General features: G+C 46.4%; 3 protein-coding genes across 3 annotated transcripts in view; 2 read left to right on the top strand and 1 right to left on the bottom strand.

Annotated features, from left to right (window-relative positions):
* slc4a5a (solute carrier family 4 member 5a) overlaps positions 1-2,768 on the top strand; it is a 37,823-nt gene extending 35,055 nt beyond the window's left edge. The window contains exon 24 of the mRNA XM_072664821.1: positions 372-2,768. Within this exon, the coding sequence (XP_072520922.1) occupies positions 372-543 (172 nt within the window). The 3' untranslated portion in view covers positions 544-2,768. The remainder of the gene's footprint in view (positions 1-371) is intronic.
* ogfod2 (2-oxoglutarate and iron-dependent oxygenase domain containing 2) lies at positions 1,033-9,120 on the bottom strand. Its single transcript, XM_072664823.1, has 7 exons — positions 7,598-9,120; positions 6,673-6,729; positions 6,473-6,583; positions 5,379-5,478; positions 5,169-5,293; positions 4,754-5,011; positions 1,033-3,046 (listed from the first exon to the last, which is right to left on the bottom strand). The coding sequence occupies exons 1-7, from the start codon at positions 7,709-7,711 to the stop codon at positions 2,780-2,782; spliced, it is 1,032 nt and encodes a 343-aa protein (XP_072520924.1). The 5' UTR covers positions 7,712-9,120; the 3' UTR covers positions 1,033-2,779.
* Positions 7,699-13,416, top strand: LOC140542001 (gypsy retrotransposon integrase-like protein 1). Its single transcript, XM_072664822.1, has 9 exons — positions 7,699-8,312; positions 8,577-9,135; positions 10,386-10,579; positions 10,678-10,789; positions 10,887-11,028; positions 11,125-11,179; positions 11,287-11,544; positions 12,062-12,172; positions 12,497-13,416. Exons 2-9 carry the CDS (start codon positions 8,967-8,969, stop codon positions 12,755-12,757), a joined length of 1,302 nt encoding a protein of 433 aa, XP_072520923.1. The 5' UTR covers positions 7,699-8,312; positions 8,577-8,966; the 3' UTR covers positions 12,758-13,416.
* The last annotated feature ends 1,410 nt before the right edge of the window (positions 13,417-14,826 follow it).

Here is a 14,826-nt window from a genome sequence, read left to right on the forward strand (position 1 = left end):
GGAACTGTAGTTGACCAGACCTGTAGTTTTACACCGGAGCTCTGAGGCTGATGTAGTTGGCAGGTAATAGAAGCCTATACTCTACTAGACAGAAAACTCTAGTGCGTTTGTTAGCCTCATACGTTAGCCTCATGGCTCCAGCTCAGCAAATTTTGGACGTCACCAAGTACAGTTGGGGTAAGTGGGAAACTGAGTACATTCAGTTTGACTGAGAACTATTTCTTTAAAGACCACTCCGTCTCCATCCAAAGACTTTTCATAGTTTCGAGTCCCGCTTATAAACCCTTGACCGTGTGCCGTTCCACCTCCCATCCCGCCGTGCCCTTCCGTTCCTCACTCTTGTAACGGGACCTTGCCGCTCCACCCTGCAGCATCACCCTGCACCTGAAGATCTCGTGTCCATCATCTCCGGCGATGACCGTCGCCCGAGGCATGTCCTGCCCGGTCCCGCAGGTCAAGATCGAGATGGAGTCCGACTACGAGGACACGGACATGGACCACCGGGACAGGCATCGCGATATGAGCAGCGAGACGACGCTGTAGAGCCTCAGCGGAAGAGACTCTGGGAAGTGGACAGTGGACGCTGCACATGCACAAGGTTTAAAGTTCACGGGACGCCAGTGAACCACTGTGACCGAACTTAGAACTTCAAGTGACGGCGAACTGGCAAAGGGTTCTCGTCTCGTGTGCGGAAACCTCGTACACTCGTGCACTTGCACGGTTCGAGATTTTGGCTTTAAGGCCCAACTCAAACCAGGGACCTTGAAACGGGAATCAGTTTGATGAGCGATGATGCAGGTTAAGAAGAGCAAACGAGGAACCGGGCTGAATCACTATTTTCTTACTTTAAATCCAGAGTATATTTTAGGTAAACATTTATACTGATATGTATGTAGAGGATATGTCGTGTCCCCATTTTCGCCTTCGCACCACACCTTCGCCTTTTCCTACTTTCGAAAGTTCCAACGCAGTTAAACGAGGGGAAAAGAAACAACCAAAAACACAAAGAAAGAACCTTTGAAGTACCTTCAAATTGTCCCTTTAATCTTACACTACCTGAAACGCTTTGGACGGCCATGACTTACTGAATTGATTGCTAACTGTGTGCCGTGTGTAGATATGTGGGAGTGTGCGGCGATGTGAGGAAGGCTACAGGAAATGAGCAGGACGTTACCCTGATAACCCTGATGGTTTTGTACATGAAAGTGGGGTACAACCTAGCTAATGTTTTAATTGTAAATTGAGAGGGATATAGCCTTTTTTTTGGCTTGTTGTCGTAGTAACAGTGTGTGAACCAACTTCCACCATGTCAGCTGTAACAGTGTGTGATACTAGCTCCACCATGTTTGGAGGCTGTACTGTAGCCTAGCTAGCATCTGAAAGGTTTTGACGCCACCAAAGTGGGGTACAACCTAGCATATTTAATGTTTTAATTGTATATTGAGAGGGGTAGAGCCTTTTTTTGGCTTGTTGTCATAGTAATAATGTGTGAAACGACTTCCACCATGTTTGGAGGCTGTGCTTTGGCCTGGCTAGCTCTCACTGTGAGCTGTAACAGTGTGTAAAACTACCTCCACCATGTTTGGAGGCTGTACTGTAGCCTGGCTAGCTCTCACTGTGAGCTGTAACAGTGTGTGATACTACCTCCACCATGTTTGGAGGCTGTACTGTGACATCCCCCACCCCCCACAACAACAGCATAAAACACAGTTACAACTCAAGAATACAAGTCGTCAAAAGCACTTATGTGGTACCAAAACACTGCAGTCAACAAGTGTCGGTGGCATTGCAGTATGAACATCAGCAGGTTATTAAATTCATGCTCTGCTAATTAAAATTTACCCGTGTTAGGTTTGTACCCCACCTGTAAGGTTTGGACACACCTGATTTCCACAAAGACCCCGTTTACACCTGGTCACTTCATGCGTGACTATCAGAATTATATCTGGATCAGGCCAAGTCAGATGAAAACACAAGTGTGACCCATTCCACAACCAAAACCCCTCCCAGTACAATGAGGGAATTTGCATATTCCATCCCACACAGCGGTCGGATTTCAGTCGGACTAACCGGAGACACATTTGACTACCAGGTGTAAATGCATGGGGCTAATCCAGATACATATGCCTGTATGAATGTATTTCCCAAATGAAATGTTCATTATTATTAATTATAATTAATTATCATTATTATTATTTAACTCCGCCCCAACACTCGTTATTCATTCAGAAATGTACTGAAATTGTACTGTATCAGGGAGGGTCTCTGAGCTCCCTGAACTGTCTCTCTGTAATAGGTGGGGATAGTAAAACATGACATTATTGGTTGAGATCATTTTGCCCCGCCCACTGGTTAATGTATTTGAGCCAATCAGAATTCCATGTGTTACTCTGTGTAATTGTGATATTGTGTATTCCCCAATACTGTAAATATAGCAGGTGAGTAGGTGTGTCCAAACTTTTGGGTGGTGTTTGATGTTCCAGTGGGTTATGGGTTGTGTGTTTTATTGTATATCTGTTTTATTTTTTTGTATATCTCTATATATATATACATATATATTCATCTATATCTGTAATCAAGACTTTTGTCATATAATGAATATGTTTAATACTGTGTATAATTTTACACTGTGCTACCGCCATGTATTTACTGTCCGCTCACAAGCTGTCCGAAATAAATAGAGTCCGAATTCCGTAATGTGGACAATACGCAAGTGACCATGTCTTCATTTTGGTTATGACCACTAGACCAGTCGTATAACTCTACAAGCGTGAGGAAGTCAGGTCAGAGAGCATGGCCAGCCGTCAGGGTCGCCGGCCTCGGCCGTGAAGCCGTCCCCGTAGCCCTGGCTGGGCTGCAGTCTGGGCGTCCGGCTGCACATGGGGCAGAGGCGGTTCCTCTGACGGGATGCCCTCATCCAGATGATGAGGTTCAAGCGCAGGCCCGAGGAGATGGGCAACGCCCCGTGCATCTGCTGCCCCCGGTGGAGAACGGCTTCCGTCACGTGGTGCTCCACCTCTGCACACTCCGTCTCACTCAGGGGAACCTAGGCAACAGGCACATAGACATACAGGCACCAGTTCAAAAGTTTGGAATCACTTTTTCATTGTTTTAGCCACTGATCCGAAATGTCGTCACATTGAACAAAACCTCGCATCTCCAAAGCGGCAGCTTTACAGGAGAAGGGAAAACCTTCTTGAGTCGGAGAGAGCACAACTTGCCGTGGGTAGATGGCGCTGTCTCCCCTCATGAGGTTTTCGTGTGACAGTAAAGATTTGTAAGTTACAGCCCTAGATTAGCAAGGTTTCATACCTTAACCTACGACAACGCTGGTTCTATATCAATGAAAACGTTGATTCCGAACTTTTGAACACACAGAGTTGAGCACGCAGTTGAGCTCCGGGATGAACCCTGTATACACGTGTTGGAAAAGTAAGCCAGGCTGTGCGTTTGTTGCCGATCTGTCCGCTACCTTTCAGCAAACCGCCCAGTGTCTTTGTGAAGTGTACTAAACTATATGCTCTATATAATCAAGCAATAAACGCTGTGTGAAGGTCATGCCGGGGTTGTCTGTGTTTTTTATAATGCACTGTCCACCGGTACTCTAACCTGCCCGGTTTCACTTCTCAAATCAGTGCTTCAGACTTCATGGACTTTCCACTTCTTCACAAACCTCTGCACTGGAGACTTTACCCCACCATCAGTGGTCAGTTTCGGACTTTCGCTCTTGTGACCGCAACACTGCTGTTCCCAAATGCCCCAAACATTGATGGGCAGAAAACGGACCACCCCAATAATACGGAACCACCCGGCCAGTGAGTGAAAGCACAAGGTAGGTGTTTCTAATAAAGTGGCCAGTGAGCAGAAGTTTAAATAAGTGTTTCTAATAAAGTGACCGGTGATTGGAAGCACAAGGTAGGTGTTTCTAATAAAGTGGCCAGTGAGCAGAAGTTTAAATAAGTGTTTCTAATAAAGTGACCGGTGATTAGAAGCACAAGGTAGGTGTTTCTAATAAAGTGGCCAGTGAGAGGATGTTCAAATAGGTGTTTCTAATAAAGTGGCCGGTGATTGGAAGCACAAGGTAGGTGTTTCTAATAAAGTGGCCAGTGAGAGGATGTTCAAATAGGTGTTTCTAATAAAGTGGCCAGTGATTAGAAGCACAAGGTAGGTGTTTCTAATAAAGTGGCCAGTGAGTGAAAGCACTAGGTAGGGGTTTCTAATAAAGTGGCCAATGAGTGGAAGAAGCACAAGGTAGGGGTTTCTAATAAAGTGGCCAGTGAGTGGAAGAAGCACAAGGTAGGGGTTTCTAATAAAGTGGCCAGTGAGTGGAAGAAGCACAAGGTAGGGGTTTCTAATAAAGTGGCCAGTGAGTGGAAGAAGCACAAGGTAGGGGTTTCTAATAAAGTGGCCAGTGAGTGGAAGAAGCACAAGGTAGGGGTTTCTAATAAAGTGGCCAGTGAGTGGAAGAAGCACAAGGTAGGGGTTTCTAATAAAGTGGCCAGTGAGTGGAAGAAGCACAAGGTAGGGGTTTTTAATAAAGTGGCCAGTGAGTGGAAGAAGCACAAGGTAGGGGTTTCTAATAAAGTGGCCAGTGAGTGGAAGAAGCACAAGGTAGGGGTTTCTAATAAAGTGGCCAGTGAGTGGAAGAAGCACAAGGTAGGGGTTTTTAATAAAGTGGCCAGTGAGTGGAAGCACTAGATAGGGGTTAAATGGGTTAAATGGAGTTATGACCACTCTAGTCCATTCTTTGTACCTCTTTCATGTCTCCGAAGTACAGGTTCCCTTCAGTGAAGTCCTTCCCCAGCGAGACGTTGAGAGTGACCTCTGCGTTGTCGTAGTGATAGCTGAGGTCCAGGTCTTCGTTCATGGCGTACTTCACCACAAAGGCCTTATGGCTGTCCAGCCACTGGCCTCCGCAGTCCGGGTACAGCAGTGCGGTCAGCGGCCGTAGGTAGAGCTCCCTCAGAGGGCTGATCAGGCCCTCGTCAAAACCCAGCTCATTCAACAGGATCTGAACAGGACGGTCAAGCGGGGTTGTACAGTGATCTAACGTTATTTGACCTTCATCAGTTGACCCATCTCCAGACCTCTAGGGGTCACGAGTTACGTAGGGTAGGTAGTCCAGAAATGCACAGTTAAAATATCAGACAGTGACCATGAATTCCTACCCCATAGTTGTTCATGGTGTTTGGTCTTCCCTTCGGAGCCTCAGACTGTTCAAAGTGCTCCAGCTCTTCTACGAAATCCCTGCAGAAGTCCTTGGTGAAGACTGGGAAACGGTACACCCTGGGAGCTGTAAACAAATGAGGGCACAGTGATGTAAGGTCCACGACCCCATGCTACCCTGAGTGAGCGTACGGACAGGCTGAAACTCCTACCTGCTTCTGCATGGACAAGATCCATTAGTCCCTCCTGACTGGCGCCATCTGAACGACAGTATTTCACGATTTGTAGAAACTCTGGGGTCAGGTAGGATTCCTGTCGAGAAGACCATCAGCTTACACATTCACTACAGCCTGACAGTCACATCTGTCCAAACTGGAAAGGCTGGCATTTACCCAATTCACACAGAATGGCTGAGAGGTTCGTATTTTCTTTTGGATTTTTAATGCTTGGAATTTTACTGATTATAATTTGGTCAATTCTAAATCAGCATTACAATGAATGTAATCTGTCCCTAATCCTAACCTCAACCAAAACCTAATACTAACCCTCACTCTGGTCCTTATCCTAACCTCAACACAAAACCCTAATCTTAACCCTCATCCTAACCTTTTGCATACAAAACCTGGCCCTAATTCTAATCCTAACCCTGATCCTGGCCCTAATCCTAACCTTAACCTCAACCCAAAACCTGACTCTAATCCTCATCCTGGCCCTAATCCTAACCTTAACCTCAACCCAAAACCTAACCCTAATCCTAACCTTAACCTCAACCCAAAACCTAACCCTAATCCTAACCTTAACCCAAAACCTAACCCTAATCCTCATTCAGGCCCTAATCCTAACCTTAACCTCAACCCAAAACCTAATCCTAACCCTCACACTGGTCCTTATCCTAACTTCAACCCAAAACCTAATCTTAACCCTAATCCTAACCTTTTACATAAACCCAAAACCTAATCCTAACCCTCATCCTGGCCCCAGTCCAAACCTCAACCCACACCCTAACCCTCATCCTGGCCCTAATTCTAACCTTAACCTCAACCCAACACCTAATCCTAACCCTCATCCTGGCCCTAATTCTAATCCTAACCCTCATCCTGGCCCCAGTCCAAACCTCAACCCACACCCTAACCCTCATCCTGGCCCTAATTCTAACCTTAACCTCAACCCAACACCTAATCCTGATCCTCACACTGGTCCTGATCCTAACTTGAACCCAAAACCTAATCTTAACCCTAATCCTGGCCCTAATCCTAACCTCAACATAAAAATTGACTAGCGGGAGTCTGATGACCGTGTCACTGACCTGTAAGCAGTAGACGTGCTGGTGGAGGGGTCTGTAGGTGTCTTTAATGGCCGCTTTCCTTTCAGCCGAGTGAGCCTCCAGGTTCTGCCGTCTCTGGACCTCGGCGCGGATCTGCGGGCACAGAGCTGAGATGAGCCAACTTCCTGGATTTTACCACCTGAGAACGAGGAGGGGCTTTCTTCTCCACGAGCTTTACTCACCTTCTGAAGAACACTGCCGAACTGGAGCTCAGAGGCGCAGCCCAGAGAGCCGAGCATCTACAACGGCAACCACAGTGCACAGAGTTTAGGACTGCTTACATGTACACAGGTAGGAGAAGGCAGTGGAGTGCTGACCACAGGGTTGCGGGTTTGACCCCCAGGTCGGCTAAGCCGCCGCTGTTGGGCCCTTGAGCATGGTTGACCCTGAGCTCTGACCCAGGATTTCTAAGCTGCTGTACATGGCAGTGGCCGGATCGGACACAGCAGTGCTGCTGGAGGTTTTAAACACTGTGTCCGATCTCTGCACGCTCTATCAGACACTCCTACCTACTTGGTCCACCTTGTAGATGTAAGGTCAGAGAGCTCTGAGGTGTTTAAAAACTCCAGCAGCTAAGCTGCCGTGCTAAGAACGAGCCTGCTCTGGGGTGGTCAGTCCTGTGGGGTCAGCCCTGACCACTGCAGATCAAACAGGGTGAAAGGAGGCTAATAAAGGTATGTAGAGAAGCCGAAGTACGGGAAGTGGAGCAGACAAGGAGGTGGTGTTATTGTTTTGGCTGGTCGGTGTATACATCCGTTATTACATAGAATACCTGGGTAATGAGATTCAAACGTAAAATCTGTGGCGGAAGGAAAAGTAGTTCCTGTCTTACACGTGTGTGCATTAAATATTTATTTCAGTTATTCGACATTAATTTCATAAAATTCGTGTTGTTTTTATTTTAGTGGTCAAAGAAAACGTAAAATAAAATAAAAAAAAATAAAAATTATGTGAGGATCGATTCTTAAAAAGAAACGTAGCGAAAAAGAGGACCGGGCACTTTCATAGTGCCGTATCAATGCGCCCGCCCGCACTACACAGGTCTGGAAAACTGGGAAAAATGTGGGATAACTGGGAAAAGTGTGGAAAAGCTTAAACACGACTCACACTCCGATAGTCTGTCCTGAACTGCTGCTCGGACACGAAGCGGACATGCAGCCTGTAGTCCTCCAGAAACACGTTATCAGAGCAGTAGCAGCCGCAGCTGTAGAACTTCTGCATTCTGCGTTTTTAATGTTTATTATTTTAGCTCTTTATCGATCTGCTAGAGGATAAACATGCCGTATCCAGCTCTTTTAACGTCAAAAATAGACCAACAGCAGCAAAAATATCGCGTCGGAACGGCTGTTTTTAGTGCAGCGTACAGAGTCCAGGCAGCCTCAGGCGCCAGTGACGGGTCTGTCCCAATCCGCGCTCTTGCGCCCTCGTAGACTCGCTCGAAGGGTTCACTAAATGGTCAGGAACGGTGTGAGCGTTTCTAGGGGCGTTGTTTTTTTCTGTGACTTGAGTCAGCTTTTGTTTGAAATATTGTACTATTATAATAATTGAACTGAAAACAAAAATATTGATTCACATTTTTGAAATAATATTCTTTTTGTTTGTTATATCAAACTTTAGCACTGTCAAACTTTTTCCCAGAAACCTCAGGAGAAGGCATTTCATAGGCTAACATCAGAAATGTGGTAAAATGAAGAGTAAAAGGGAATGTATCTGAGTCAACCCAAATAATTTATGCTATTTTGTCAGATTTTACCAGTAGTTTCACATAGTTCTGAAACTTTTGCCTGGCAGTTTTGGGGTTTATAGGGTCCTCCTTGTCTCAGTAAGTATGAGTACCCCTAGCCGTCACTTCTATACTTTTTATTAAATTATAATTCATTATAATAATAAAACATGTTTTACTTGGCAGTTTTTCTTAATATTGTGTCAACAATTCCTGGCGAATGGGCCAATAAGAATGCTCCAGAATTATTAGCTATTTAACTTTAAGAAAATATTAATATTCAATGGATGTTAAAGTTAAATTTTTACTTAGATTTTTTTAATTCGCTCTTTTTGTAATTGTATTTTTTATTATTTCCTTCAGAATTCTCGTTTTGGTCAGAAGAGGCTCCCTACTAAGGCCACTTCACTGTTCGGATTAAGGCGCCATCATTGAGCTCCCTTTGTTTTGGTCCGGCGACTAGATGTGTCCGGACGGAAACACGACCAACGTTCAGACAACAGCACAAAAGAAATCCCGGCACGGTCTTCACAAACACCAAACCCAGCCTTTTCTGTCCTCCTCGATAACGTGTACTTCTTATCTACCCTGACCAGCGCACTTTAACATTTTACACCCATAATAAAACTGGGATCGAGTGTTTATTTTCCGGTCCGTCCACTGGTTCCGTGGAGGGAAGGGATCAGAGGAGTGATGGTGTTCTCCTCTCTGCTCGGTTGACGGTGATGGTCAGTCCTTCGTCTTCGGCAAGAAATGCTGAGCGTGGAAGCCCTGCAGGTGGCCGAGGAGGAGGTGGTGGAGTCGACCTCCAGCCGACTGGGGGATATTTACACGCTGGTGGCGGAGGGATGCTACCCGCAGGCCATGAACACCATTCGGAAGAAGAACCTCAAGCGCTACTCTCAGAAGTTCGCGATCGACGGTGAGTCCGGAACTTCTCCAGTCCACCTTAAATACTGGCGCGTTTACAGCGGGACAGCGTGGACTCGTCCGCGGCGCCAGAGTGAGAACTGCGGCACCTCTTAAGGTGGACCGGAGAAATTCAACTTGGCATTAAAGGGAGATTTCAGCTGTTTTTAAAACCTTTTATAGAAATCAGTGGGCGAGAGGGGGGCAGTAATTCAGACTGGGTTTGGTGGGAAAGGGGTTATTTTTGGTGAAATGTATTTATTTATTCACAGTGGTGGTGACCCTAACAAAATCAGTAGACTAAAAACTATTCCTCAAGATCATAAATTATTTATTTCATTAAAATCTAGTTTTCTTGGAATCTTGAATAATTTGTTTAGTTTTTTTGTATAAATTTGAGGATTTTTCCCCCACAAATCACTCCACTAAAGCTTCTTAACCAATCAGATTGCAGCTTAGCTGGAACTAGCTGTTGTATAATAAATAATAATAATAAAAATAATAGTAATATAAAATCCATTCGAATGAAATCAGGGGTCATCGTGACTGCAACACACATTTACATCCAAGCTTATAAAAAGTAGGTGAATAGTGTCTTGGGGGACGTCTTGGGGGAACAGTATTTTGGGGGAGAAATTGGTGGAAATACTTTGCAAAACCATTTGTATATATTTTATATTTCAAGAGGGGTCTCATTCGTCACCTTTTTTTGTAAGATACACGTTTATAATTAATATAAAGGCAATAAAGGGCATTGTCCTAATTATTGCATATGTTCATACACACCAGAGTGTCCAGGACACCCTCAGCTCTCTCGATAATGAGAACCCAGATGACCTAGAGCAACTGTGTGAAGACAAGTAGTGTATAAACGATGAGAGGCAGAAGATGAGTTTCTGGTGAGTGTCCATTCAAACAAAACCCATAGACGGACTCACAAATCCACCAATTACAGACTCCGGATGTGAGTCTCTGGAACGTCCAGCTAACGGAGGCTTCAATCCCACCCGTTTAGAGGATAAGGCCTCATATCTCGCAGCACAGAGTCGAGAGAGCGGTCTTAGGAGTGTTTAGGAGAGGACTGGCTCATCCAGGTTTGCTAGCTTTCCCGTCTTACCAATGTCACCAATCAGTGAGCTCCTCCTACACACCACTCCATTGGTTTCTCTGAATTCCTGCTGAATCAGTGTGCATACCCTCTGTCCCAGGCGAGCCCTGCTCTGTTATACAGCGTGTTAACATAGCGCCTGTTTCTGCCCGCAGATGGACGGCTGTACTACGTGGGGCCGAAGAAAGAGGAGAAGCGTGAAGTGGTGATTGAGGAAGAGCGGAAGAGGGAGATATTCCTGCAGTGCCACTTCAACGACATGGGGCATCACCTAGGCCAGAAGAAAACGGTGCAGAGGGTCCAGAGCAAGTACTACTGGCTCGGCATCGTCAAGGACGTGGTGGACTGGGTAGGGTGCTCTGGTCAAACTCGTCTAGTGTGGGGATGTAATGTAATGTAATGTAATGAAATATTGAGTCGTCATTTAATCCTCTCGTTGTGATGTAGATCAAGCTGTGTGAGACATGTCAGCATGCCGAGCGCAATAAAAACATGGCGCGGACGGTGCGGCCCATAAAGGTAGACGGCCCCTGGGAGATCATGGCAGTTGAGGCTGTAGGTGAGAGTGGACCTCGGCTCGGCTGTTTCGCTCAGAGAGCTGGACCACTTCCAGTGCTGAAACGCAATGTTCTGTGCTTGTCTTTATTTGCTTCCAGGTTCTTTCCCAAGCACTGTTAACGGAGGGAATACGCATGTGGTGGCCATCACCGATTACTTTAGTAAGTGGGTTGAAGCATTCCCAGTACAGAGGAGAGATTCGCTCTGCGTCGCGAGGTGCATCTCCTCGACCGTTTACAGGTAATAAAAACCCATATCGTTTTATGTTTATGCCAATATTTTATACTTGTACCGTCAGGAAATCTACATATTCATCCACACTCACGCATTTTCTAGGTACGGATCTGCGAAGACTATATTCTGTTCGGAAAGTGCCGACTTCTGTCAGGAGGTAAAACTCTCCGTTAAAGCAACAGCTTGGTGTCTGTTCTGAAGGCTACGATGGGCTACCGTGGCTAGCATGGCTAACACATAATGGCGTCCCCTGTTGTGTTTTAGGTGACCAAGCACCTGTGCGAGAGGTGGAATATCGGGCAGGTAGTGACCACAGCTGACCAGCCGCAGCGCAATGCCCTGTATGACCGCAACAGCAGCCTGCTGAAGGACGCCATAATGCAGATGGTGGAGGAGAAGCAGGCAGAGTGGGACGACTTTTTGGACCCGGTTTTATCTCTGTTCCGGATGACTGTTAATCCCACCACTAAGTTCACACCACACTGCCTCATGTTTAACAGGAAAGCCAGTGTTCCCAGTGAGGTAAAGTTTTGTGTGCTATGTAAAACCCAGTGTTTTATTGAAATACACTATATGGACAGAAGTATTGGGACACCTGCTCTTTCATAGTTTTTTTTCCTAAAATCAAGGGGATTATAAAGAGTTTCTCCTGCTTTTGTTGGAGTAACTGTCTCTGCTGTCAAAGGAAGAGGGGAATCTACTAGATTTTGCAGGAGTATTGCTGTGAGACCATTAGGGAAATCCACCTCATTTATCCCAAACCAAACGTTCTTCCACTGCTCCACAGCTCAATTCTGGGGGGCTTTATACCCCTCTAGCTCACGCCTGGCATTAGGCAGCATGGTGCCAATAGGGTCATGATGTTTACTATACGCCCCAAATGCATTCAGTAGAGGGTAGTCCACAGTAGTAGGGGGTGTCCACAAATATTTGGACATACAGTGTGTATACATGCTTTATGAAACAAGATGAAGCCTGACTTCCATCCCTCGTCCACGTGTTAAGAGATATGTCTTTTTCTCTTGACTGCTGTACAAAGCTGGACCTGATGAGCTATGAGCAGGAGCCAGGCAGTTATTTCCTCAGCGAGGAGGCAGAGGAAACCTTCTTCGCCGCCATGCAGGAACAGCAAAACAAGCTCAAACAAACGGTAAGTCGAATCATGAGACTTCGGTCCCTTGGATTATCGTGAGAACTACGGCCCCTAAATATCACCACATAGTTGCCTCATACGTCCAGCCGTTCAACCTCAGCCAGTTGAATGTTGGCTGCTTTGTAATCGTAATTAGCAACGTCTCGTAGGATTCCTAGAAAGGCAGATCGAGATACCTTCAGGTTGATTCAGCAGACTCTAGACTGGTGGTGCACTGTTCTACTGTGCAGCGCCACCGTACCCAAAACAAGCCTATTTGATTGTAAGGGACAACTGGTTGTCTAAAGAGTTCCTGACTCTGATTTGCCTCATTTGCCTCAGGTATTTTCCAACATGAACGCCGCCTATAAGGAGGAGAAGAAGAACGCCAAGCGTCGGAGCAGGAGCGCGTCCTCCGTAACCCTCGCCGTCACCGAGCCTCTGTGCACTTCGGACGAGCCCCCGTCACCAAAGAAGCTGAAAGAGGAGCTGTTCCTGACCTTCCCTGTGGAGACGGTGCTCAGCACCGTCCAGACTGTGCCGGACGACAGGAAAAACGGGCTGGAATACACGCACACGCTACCAGTCTCGGACGTACACTGAACGGTTCGGCTGTTGTAGCGGACTGACGGTTTTGCATAGAGAACACGGGTCATGCCTGAACCTTGACCTGAGTGGACGAGGGGGACCAAGCTGTGGACAGTGTGCAGGATCTCTGAGTTTTTATAAAAATAGGAAAGGGTGCAGCAGACGGCCCGGGAACGGTTTCAGAGATCTAGTGAGTAAGATGCCTGATGAAGGTCAGCTTGACCGCCAGGTGGCGGTTCTGGTTATTAAGAAGCATGGCTTCTCTGACTGCTTCTGGGGAACACCTTTTATTAGAGGGTGTAAGGCAATGGTTTGGGGTGAAATACTCATACACATTTTTAGAGAAGTTCATAGTGCTGGTGAATGGATCCAGATGTCTGAAGAGTGTAATGACCTTATTTTTACTACACCAGAAGGTTAGGAATGTACCGCCTGATGCCCGAGACACTGTTTTACCAGAGTTTTGAGTTTTTCCCCCGAAAATCCATTCTTAGTGGAGGGATACATGATGCGTGCAGAGTGTTGTGCGGAAAAATAGTCCCCAAAGAAACCTTTGTTCAGATGCACCACTGTTCCGCCATCATCAACGCACCAGAGGAAACTCTGAAGACACGTGCCGGTTCACTGGTGGGTTTGGGTAGTAAATAAAATTGCCCGTATTTGTGTTGTAGTCATGGCGACTGGCGTCTGGTTCCATTCACTGCCACTGTAAGTAAATTCCAGTCAGACTCTGTGATTAATCATTTATAGATGACTTTTGTATTATTATGATTGCGTAGCAGTGCAATGAAGTGTAGCCTCAGCCTTTTAGCCATCAGTGGCAGTGAAACCACACTTATGCACACACTCTCACACTAGAGGGAAGTGGGCCATCTCAGTGCCCAGGGAGCAGTTGGGGGTTTGCTGCCTTGCTCAAGGCACTCAAAGTCCCAAAGCACGGTTTCTTCAGTTCCCCACCCCATTGCTTTCTTGCCAGTCTAGGGGAGCAGCAATCAGTCCAGCAACCCCCACCCTCCCTCGTACGGAAAGAGACGGTTTTACCATGGAAATAAATCCCCTCCGGCTTCAGTGGAACCTCTTTCTTGTTGTTTATTTTTTTAGCATCGTTTATTATGGCAGTTATTGGCATATACTGCATATATCTGGGTAGTCCCTCTGGAATAATTGCAGGGACCAAATGCAGCCAACAAAAAACATAGCTAGCTGTACCAGCTACTGATAACTAACCAATGCTCTGAGAAGAGTACTTCCCCGACACTAGCTCACTTCCCTACGTGTTACAATTTGATGTTAAAACGGGTAGAAATCTTAAAACTGCTCTTTACGATGCAACATAGCCAGCTAGCTAGCAGCTGGCCCGCTAACCAGGGTGCTGCAGCAGAGTGACTAGCTAACTGAACCGCACTTTTGACACATTTCTACATGAAATGTCCGAGAAATATCCAAACTAAACTCGTTCACTGCATTTTATTTGAGTAATTAGAGAATTAAAGAGAGATTTATTTATATAGTTTGAGGCCTATTGATTTGGTTTGCCCTCTCTTATAGCATAGCCTAGCATATCTTTTTTGGCAGCTCCACTACAGAGTCAGTTTGTTTGCTTGTCATATTGAGTCGTTACTGTGCCGGTCAGTGGGTTCAGAAGCCGGTCAGTTCTGAACCCACTAACCGGCACAGTAACGACTGCAATTAACAGCTACTTGGCCCAGGTTTCTGGATTCTGTGATGGCCGAGGTCATCCGGGCCAAACGTGCTTGCTGTCTGGGAATATCTTGGAAGTGCGACGTGTCCAAAACAGTCCAAAACACTTCCCGGCTTCCGCCGCCGGGCCGCCTAGGTGTCCCGATGAACATACGGGAAGGCCAAGCTGCTACACCCGAGCCTCCACTGCTGCTCCAAACAGTAAAATGCGGAGTGCAGGTTCATGGGGGGGGCGCCGATGAGTGGCCGAGTGATGCGATTTGGAGCCAATCTGACCTTTCCTGACCTTTTTCTGACCGTTGTCCATTTGCAACTGAATTATATTGGGAGTAGGACCTACCCATGTACCCCATGTTACACGCATTGGACACTGAAGCCCACTT

The sequence above is a fragment of the Salminus brasiliensis genome, chromosome 20 (assembly GCF_030463535.1).
Source record: "Salminus brasiliensis chromosome 20, fSalBra1.hap2, whole genome shotgun sequence".
NCBI lineage: Eukaryota > Metazoa > Chordata > Actinopteri > Characiformes > Bryconidae > Salminus > Salminus brasiliensis.